Source organism: Panicum virgatum, chromosome 2K (genome assembly GCF_016808335.1).
Source record: "Panicum virgatum strain AP13 chromosome 2K, P.virgatum_v5, whole genome shotgun sequence".
In the NCBI taxonomy this organism is placed as follows: domain Eukaryota; kingdom Viridiplantae; phylum Streptophyta; class Magnoliopsida; order Poales; family Poaceae; genus Panicum; species Panicum virgatum.
The window spans coordinates 63,953,034-63,962,498 of record NC_053137.1 but is presented as its reverse complement, the minus strand read 5'-3'; the positions used below and the strand labels follow the sequence as shown (position 1 = coordinate 63,962,498).

Sequence of the window (9,465 nt, the reverse complement as noted above, 5' to 3'; positions counted from 1 at the left end):
AAGGAATTGTAAAGTTTGTTGTATTGGATGTGTATCAAGTTTTTCCGGTCTCTTACAACTGATATATATAGCCTAGCGCTATCAAGTCCTAGCCGATTACGACAAACATTACTTGACCCTAAAGAAAAGATTATCTAAAAAATAAACTACTTAAAATATTACAACCGAATCATCAAGATTTTCGTAGAGTCCGGATCCTCTTCTCCTTTTTTGACTTCATCGGCAACTCCCCATCGGCTGAGTACCAGAGCGGACTAATCAACATCTTCGCAGAATATTCTCCTGATCCATCGGACGGACTCCCATCGGCCGATTCCGACTCTGTGCATCTTTTGGTTTCTTTTGAATCGGCCACCTTTCTTTCACCGAAATCACCTTCCTTAACACGTGTAGAAAAAAACAGTGTCCACAGCATTTCTCCAATACTCGCTTCGTTTCAAAATGTAGATCGTTTTGATTTTTTCATATTCATAAATTTTACTATGCACTTGGACATACTTTTACCTAAGTACATAGTAAATGATATGAATCTAAAAAATAAAACAACCTCCATTTTAGAACGAAACGGAACCAAACAAGAACAATGTACTGGCGAAAAAAAAAGAACACACCCAAGCCAGATTTGCTCAGTTCTACTTTGTGGATGGTGTCGTTGCTCTTTTGCATCTATAGCACAGCTAATTTGAACATTTGGACACCCTAAAAACAGAAGCGTTTGACCAGTCTGAACTCGACGTTTTAACAAGGATACTGTACAACCAAGACTGATCGTCTTTTATCAAGCTGATACATCGTATATGACCCCCTCAGGCTTACATGAACTCTATTATGTATACTCCAAATCTCCAATCCTCCATATACAATAAAAACACAACGCCCGGGTTCCTACTATGACTCCGATCCTCCACAGCACACCTCCGCGCAGCACTCGTAGCAGCCAAGGCACGACAGTGCCGCGCAGACCTGAGCCATCACAATGGCGCACTGGTCGTTCATCCTGTTGCACGCCTTGATACAGCACATGCAGCAGAAGCAGTCTGCGAGTCGACTGCAGCAGCCGCTTGCCTTTTTCAGTATCACGGATTTCTCTGCCGGTCTTACATCTCCAAATCCTGTGATAAAATTTTCCCTTGTAGCGTCTTTGTCACCGAATCCTAGTTTCAACCCATAAATTGGGATTCGTCGCTCCTCCGGGCCTTTCTTTCCTTTTAATTTCTGCTTCACCTGTTCCAAGTACACAAAATCTCAGCCACATATTCCCCCTTGCATCAATCAATTTACAGTTGCAGCTCATAGGCTAACATCAGCAAATAATTAATGTCTAGAATTGTTGCCTCCATTTCTTGATCCATATATTTGCCAAAGCAACATCAGCATGTGATCAAAGGTCATTTCAGAAGGGAAAATGAATAGTCATCGAAGAATCATGTTGGATTGGACCTACCTTTTGTGTTGCATCTACTTTATCCAGATAAGTTTCAAGTAAGACCATCTCTGTGTATTCTGACGGAACACCATTTTGTATGCTTAATTTAATCACCTGCAAGATTAAGAAGAATCCCACATTATTCAGAAAAAAAATGAGTAAACTTGAGTAAAAGGATAAACCACTATGTTAAGGTATGTCCTTTCCAGGCTGCCATAGAAAAGCATTTCTGTAAACTAGCAGCCTTTGGAAACAGAATGAAGTTGAACAAATTAGTTTATCAGTTGTATCTCTCATCAAAATGGTTAGATGGTCCTTTCCCCCTCAATTTTACACCATATCATGAACAAAAACACAAAAAAAAACCTCGACCAGGGGGAGAGACGTCCCCCTGATTTTTATCTTAAGAAGCTTGTGCCGTGACTCGAACCCGGGCTGGCTCAGCAAACCGCTTCTTTGGCATGTTCGGCTGAACAGTTGCACCGTGAGAGTGTTGGCATCATGAACATGACATGAAGCTTTGATTCAAGGCTATTCTCACTCATTAAACCATGTTTTCCTCATGTATAATCAAAGTGTAAAATTCTGGTAAAAAGATGAGTGTAAAGCGAAAAAAATCTAATACAATCATTTATCTGATTTACAACACACCTTTCTCTCCAGTTGCCTGTTTGCAGAAAGCCATGCCTTTGATGTCAAAAGATTAATCTGCCGTGTAATCAACACCTGAAATCCATAAATTTATGTCCTTGTGAAGACTTAATGAATCAATAAATTCCGTCAGTCCAAACATATCTCTACCATACTATCATGAAAGTAAATCCTCCTGAAAACTTTTTGATAAAGACATATGTGATTACAATACACCATCATCCTAAGCTTGGAATCACACAGGTGTTGTCCTTGTGAGAGTCGCTTAATGAATCAATAAATTTCATCAGTCTAAACTATTTCTACCATACTATCAAGAAATTAGAAATACGTGCTTTAAAAATGTAGATTTACAACACTTGTGTCGAAAAGGACATGTTTTATGGAAACTCTTTTTCTCAAAATTAGTTCTGGGACGCTTTAGTAGCCCACTCCAACTTGCTTGGGACAAAGGCATGGAGGTTTGAGTCAAAGAATGTAGTTTGCAATGTAGGACATCCAAGTTACAAGTATTATTGAAAACACAATGTATAAAAATAGCTTGATCATCTTACTTTGTCAAGAGGTATTTCTTTTAGATGTTGGACCTTCAGTTCAATCGAGATTTCATTCATGTCAGCCAAGTAACCTTTAACTATAACCGTGTCAGGGAATTTGCCATGGTACTTCCCAGATACACATAGAGGAGATTTTGCTGAAATGTCTGGAATGTACTCAGAATCCACCTAAAGAGCAAAAATACTGTAATTAGACAACAAAAAATAGCATGTTCTGCAAAACTAGTAAAATTCTGACTAAAGATCAACCCATCATTAAAAAAATTGCTAACAGTTTTATCAAAAAAATAAGTTAACAATTAACAAAGAGTGGCCTAAGCTGTAGAAACACTAGTGACCCAAATAAAATTTCTCTCCCAGATTAATAGTAGAATTTTTAGTCTCAACATCTGCATCTCCACAAATAAGCATACTAAGGCAGTTTATTCATCTATACATGGCTTGGAAGATTGGGCTAGACTACCTAAAATCAGGTAATGCAGTGCCATAAAATGGATATTGCTTAATGAAACGTTAAGGCATCATGAACTTTGCAATGAGATTTTTTGCTACCAAGAATGGCCAATAGCGAAGGAACAAGCTGATAACGTTAACTTTAATAAAAATAAGTAATTACTAACCGAACCACGCTTAAACTCACTTCAAAATCGTCAAGATGTTTTATATCATCCATGGAGATGTTTGCCACAATTGTACTTGATGCTCTCCCGAACCACTTGAGAATACGATTCTCAATTGATGCTGGATAATAAATTCAGAACCAAACCTGTTAGCACCATATTTTTGCTAGTCCAATGTATGCATACAGAAAGGAAGAATGGCGATTCAGAATATGGATTTCATTTATGAAAATACAAACAATAATGTACACAACAAAGTGATACTGTAACAGAAAAAATAGAGCAAATGTAAATCCAATCATAGAAAACGCATATTGCAAAGCAAAAAAGCTTCAACAAAATTGGGTTCAAGCTGAGTAAATAAAGTAAAGGTTGAGAAAAGCTCAACAAAATGTACATATAGGTTGAACTGATCACAGCATATATTAATACATCAACAAAATGGGAACAATAATGCCAAAAAACTAACTCACGATGGAAAGAGTGCGTGCAGCTAGATCATAATCGCAAAGACACAACCATTAGTACCTGTCTCAAGTGCAGCATCATAATGTCCCTTGCCAATTGACGCAAGCATGCGCAGGAAATAGTGGTTGCAATGCAATCCTAACGTGTTCCATTCACACAAATGAAATACCATTAGAAACTATGCAATGTTAAGCAATAAAGAACTTCTAAAAAATACGTATGAAAGAATAAATAAAACATGATTGAACTCAGAACAGTTATAAATCGGTAAATTACCATAGTTACAAATCCTTTTTTGATTCCGAGCTAATTTTGTTCGTGAGGGAATTAATAGTTGCATATAAAATGGAGTCTAGTTTAAGGTACTGCAAGAACAGAGTTTTGATTGGAAGTGCTCCAATTTTTTTTTTTTGAAATGAACAGAATTTTTTTTGGAAGCGCTCCAAAAATATTACCTAGTCCAAAAGTAGAAATGCGGGGAGATTTTGATCCTCTGTTCGTTATCTCTGTTTTCATAGTTTGGCAGATGTTATGTTCGTCATCAACAGAACCATCAGTAATGAGATATATTTGTGGAAGGACATCATGGACACTAGATAGCAACGCCATTGCCTTAAATCAAGAAACAAGTAACAGTATGAATAACAAAACAAAAGGATACTATAAGATAAAATAACTGCCAACTCAAGCTATCCGAAATGTAATACCTCACTCAACGGATGCATAATATCTGTGCCGCCCTCCGCAACAAAGTTTGAGTTCATCCAATCAGTCGCGCTTGCTATTGTTTTTTCATTTACTTGCTCTAAACATGAAGAGAATGAGTGAAGCTCGTCATTAAATGTTATAATGTTGAAGTAATCCCCTTGCGCAAGCTCTGAAAGAGCAGTAGACATCGCATGCTTGACATTATCAAGAGGCTTTCCTTGCATGCTTCCACTTGTGTCAACAATAAACACAACTGCTTTTCTGAATACCTATCGAAATATCTCGTGTGAGATAAAGGACCAGGACGGCATATTTCATTATAAAAGAGGATGACATGAAAATAAATTCCTGAGCTGATAAACCAAACAGGTACTTAAAAGAGTATCAAGGTACTGATAGTCTATTCCAACTTTAGGGACGCACTTGCAAAGTAGCCAGACATCATCAAGCTATAACAACATATGTACTAATCTTAGGAAGGAGAACAGAGCTGAGTGATAATTTAGAAGAATTTCATGAAACAATTTCATGCAGCTTATCAAAAGTGCTGCATCAACTTGATGTCCTTGTCCTTAAATGGATAGCTTTCTAAGTGAAGACATCTCATTCAAGGAAGATAATGTCACAAGTAGCAGCGACTAACCTTTCTGTTGCCACTTCCAGGTAGAAGAAAAATGCAGAACATATCTCTGTCATCATAGTCACGCAATGTTGCAGGTTGGACAAGCACAGCACCAGACAAATCAGCAGAGTAAACCTACACAAATCAACACGAATCTGTATTTAAATTAGGCAAACGACAGCAGATTCAGCAAGATTACAAACTCTTAGCTGTTGAGTGTTATGACAAGCTAGTCGCAACATAGCTCATCATCTGCATGTATAATTTTCCTTTAAGATGCCTTGAGATGACAGATTCTGAAGGAACTAGGGAGCTAATCAAGAATTATCATAGCGAACTAAAAACTCACGCTGTACGAGAAATTGAAATCTTTGCTTGACCAATTCTCAACAACAGCTTCATGCATGAAAGACAATTTATCACCTTGCCTACCCTTTTCCTGAAATAAAAATAAAAGAATACAGAATATTAAACATATGAAGAGGTTTTAATCTCCCAAATGTACATCAAAACAGTATAAATAAAGAAGTTAAAGACTACCACCTTCAACGGGTGGCTAGTTCCTTGCAATAAAACCTCTTTATTGAAACCACTGTTCACAGTCAACTGAATTTTTTCCCTCTTCATGAAGACTTTTGGTAGCGGGTTGACAAAGTAAGGAAAACGAAAAGGTATGTCGACAGAGAAGCGACCATTGTCATACAGTAATTTCTGAGACCATCGAAATGTAGCATATATATCTGCTCCACCCTCAACCTTGATTGATAAGACAGAAGTAGTGAATCAGCAAAGTATGATGACACTTCCAGTAATCTAAAACCAATTACCAGGGACAACATATGTGTAAGTATGTAGCACATACCTGAGATATTGTCAAGAAAAACAATTGGGGCTTCAGAAGACCGCCACTCTCAAGGTTTACATGATTCTCCACAGTACGGTCTTCTACTTCAATTACTTGAGTTTTACATGATCTTCTTCCAATGGTAACCTCAGCGCCTAGAATTGAACCCTATTAGCCAAACCGTTCTTAGGTTGAGACCAATACAAACATCAAAATTGATGTAGCTATGATAATGAGTACATACATTTCACAAGATACGTATGCAAGATATTCAATGCTTGATTGATTGACGGTAATGTCTAGAGAAAAATAAAGAAACAAGGAGGATCTTTATTACATGCACCTATAACATCATTAAATTTGAGCTATCAGAATATCAATCAACAACAAAACAAATGTCAAATCATATTGATATTCTTCTTTTTCAAAACAAGTATAAGCTTAGTGGATTTCCAAGGAACAGAAAAACAAAATACTGCCAGATGCTTAATTAGGATCCGAGTAATGCAACATATGACCAAATGGGAACGCAAGATAACCCCTGCGCTCTCTGAGTTAGAATGTTTAAATAATTACAGGTTTATTATTGTCATCCAAAATAGGTTACCTCTCTGCAGACCAACATATCGCTTCTAGTGTTTGAATTCCATTGGATAAAGCGATGGATTACTTTTGGTTGCTTAAGCAACGACACTTTCTATTCTATTATAACTGTAGAGTGAAGAAACTCCTTTTGTTTATCAATATGAATCAAGCTTCAACAATAGCTGAAGTTTATAAAGCAAACCAACAATCGCAGATAGTTGCCTTACCACAAAAAGAAAATCAATCAAATGAGAAAAGCATTGTCAAATTCGTTAAGTATTCGTCCTAAAAAATTGGATTATACAGACTTTGCATTATAATAAATTGCAACCAACCAGTCCAAAATCATAGGCGACAGTAAAGTAAAAACATCAAGTAAGACATATGGTCATGCTGATAATTAACAGCATTAAATAACAGATCATATGCGCAAATAAAAAAAACGCAAGCTTAGCGGGAATGTCCAGAAACCGACCAACAAAATCCATGGGGCTACCGGCCCCCAATCACGCTGGTCAAACAGCTCCAGTTACACTGCAACGGCAATCATTTCAATCCCCGCCAAACTGAATCTAACGAGACCGTTCAACAGAAACAGAAGACAAAAAAAAAAAGCGAAATGCCAAACCGCGACAGAAGAGAGAGCAGGAGCCCGATCGTGCTCACCTGCTCGCCCATGGGCACGACGAGTCGCACGTCGCACTCGCGGCTGCGCGTGATGCAGTGCAGCCACCACCGCGCGCGCAGCGTGACGTGCGCGGCGTCGAGCGCGCAGTCGACGGCCAGGTCGACCTCCTTCATCTGCAGCGGGATCATCGCGGGCGGGTCGAGGCGACCGTACACGTAGGGCTGGTAGCTGGGCACGTCGGGGGTGTCGACGGCACCCGGGTCGGTGACGACCGCGTACGCCATGGGCGCCGTGGGCAGCAGCCGCGGGTCGGGCCCCGCCGCGGCCGCCGCCGACACGGTGCGGTCCATCCCCGAGGGCGGGCGCGGCGGCGGGAGCCCGCCCGGGAGAACGAGCCGCTTCGAGAGCTTGAGCCCGTCCTCCACCGCGCGCGCGAACTCGTCCATGGCGGCGGGCGGGCGGGCGCGCGCGAATGGGCGATCGGCTAGGGTTCCGACGTGGCGAGAAGGATCGCGATGCGTGGGGGAAGAGGAGGCGGATGGCTCGGTTGATTTGACTCGCGGGGAGGGAGGGAGGGAGGCGAGGAGCGCCGCGTCGGGGCGGCGCGGCGAGTTTTTATTTGGCTGGGTGGTGCGTCGGGGGGAAGGAAGGCGAGGTGGTGGCGATTGATGAAGCCGCCCCGCGCCCGGGGAGGGAAATGATGAGCTGGGGCCGTGGCCGGCTGCGTGTGGGCCCCACTGGGCGGTGAGAATAAGGGCGAGGCGCCGTGCGCGCGGTGGCGTCGACCTGTGGCCTTGTTGGATTCCGTTAACCGGGCGTTTCCCAGTAAAAGATTAGGTTGGTACAGTGCTGCCTGATATCTTCTGGAGTTTGGGGGGTTGGCATCTTCCTTTGGCCTTCGCTGTTTCCTTTCATTTGTTTTACGCCGTGTCACCATCCACATTGCCTACTCCCGAAAGCTTGCGAGATGCATTGTTTTAGTTGTTTATAATAATAGTGATAGGATATGGAATTGCTTGAATTGTGTTCCTAGATAGCAAAGTTTTGTGCAGTTAGGCAGCGAAGGATACGTAGAACAAACCACAATGCACCTGGATGCACCAAGATCGAGAAATTATGTTGAATATAAGAGCAGTCGATCCACAGCTTTTTGCAGAGTAAGCTCTAGATGCTGCCCGTCCACAGCTCTAAGAATTGCGACGTGGACGTTCCCGTTTGGTCCATTTTAGTCGCTCTACCTTTAGATGATCCTAGCCAGCCACCATCAGGGCCACGCCTTTTCACCAAACTTTTAGCGCAGTGTTTAGACGTGGTCGATCACACAACCCCGCCCGTAACATCAGATTAGCTAGCTAATTCAGTAATTTGATCGCGCCAGCAGCCTGCCGACGGTGGCGCCCAGCGCTTCTCCACTGGCGGTGAGCGGACCCGCGCGAGCCGGAATAGAAATCCCGTCCCTGTTCATGCACGGAAAAGTCCCGAACCCCCGCCGTCCCAACGGCCAGTTCCACACTGGCCTTGCCCGGCCGGCTCGCGCAGCGCCACGTGTGGCCGTTGGGACGCTCTTCTTCCTCGGAACCGACGGGCACCTGGGCTAGATCCAGGACCAGGCGGCGGCACGCGGCGTCCGGCCCGGCCGCGGCCGCAACGGCTAGTCGGTAGCCTACCCTTTTTCTGTGTGCATGTGAGTCCACAGTGCGGTCCGCTTTCCTGGGGCCGCGGGGCGTCCTTGGACAGTTCCAGAGCTTCCGGCTCGGAGACCCTTTTAAATAAAAAATGAAAAAGAATTCTTTTTAAAAATAGAGAAAAAAATGAATTCTAGCTACGGGCCTTGGGAGCAGCGAGCAGGAATCACGGCATGGGCGCGGCAGGCCATGTTTGTGGCACGTGACAAAAACGGAGGAGGCGGGAGCGTTGCTTGCCTCCGCCGCTCTGCCTACGCTACGCACCTGCCGGAGGAACAGCTTCAGCGGGGACACGACACGCGGATTATCTGTTAACATCAGTTGGTCCGCATGCCGCTGGATTCAGTTCAGTAGCGACAGCAATCGTTCCTGCCCTTCCTCTACCGGTCGACGTCCGCCTAGCATTCGACGACTCGTGTCCACGTGATCTCTTTAAACAAATAGAACACGGTCGTTCTCGACGGTGGCCGCCCACGGCCACGGAACAGTGACGGCGTGACGCGCCGGCGAGAGCGACGCCCCCCACCCTCCCAGCGAGGTGCTCGTGGTCGGCATGCTCGCATCGCATCGGGCAAGGGATTGGCATGCGTGATGCGTGGGCGGGTGGGGGGTGACGTGGGCTGGCAGCGACCTCGCCACCTCCACCTAGGCCTGCTGCTGCCCGCCGCCGT

The 9,465-nt window shown here is 43.3% G+C and overlaps 1 protein-coding gene across 1 annotated transcript; it reads right to left on the bottom strand.

Moving 5' to 3' along the window:
- Window positions 1–592: 592 nt before the first annotated feature.
- On the bottom strand, window positions 593–7,781 carry LOC120694476. Its single transcript, XM_039977598.1, has 13 exons — window positions 7,148–7,781; window positions 5,915–6,064; window positions 5,596–5,808; window positions 5,402–5,491; window positions 5,074–5,187; window positions 4,430–4,699; window positions 4,178–4,334; window positions 3,783–3,860; window positions 3,275–3,375; window positions 2,632–2,802; window positions 2,078–2,152; window positions 1,445–1,540; window positions 593–1,224 (listed from the first exon to the last, which is right to left on the bottom strand). The coding sequence occupies exons 1-13, from the start codon at window positions 7,553–7,555 to the stop codon at window positions 889–891; spliced, it is 2,259 nt and encodes a 752-aa protein (XP_039833532.1). The 5' UTR covers window positions 7,556–7,781; the 3' UTR covers window positions 593–888.
- Between the last annotated feature and the right edge of the window lie 1,684 nt (window positions 7,782–9,465).

What these genes read in the sequence shown, in the direction of transcription:
- LOC120694476 (XM_039977598.1), bottom strand. Translation starts at nt 7,555, where the DNA reads ATGGACGAGTTCGCGCGCGCGGTGGAGGACGGGCTCAAGCTCTCGAAG. An exon ending in TTTTCTTGACAATATCTCAG is followed by an intron (nt 5,809 to 5,914) that starts GTATGTGCTACA and finishes TTATCAATCAAG; the next exon opens with GTTGAGGGTGGAGCAGATAT. An exon ending in CTGGAAGTGGCAACAGAAAG is followed by an intron (nt 4,700 to 5,073) that starts GTTAGTCGCTGC and finishes ATATTTCGATAG; the next exon opens with GTATTCAGAAAAGCAGTTGT.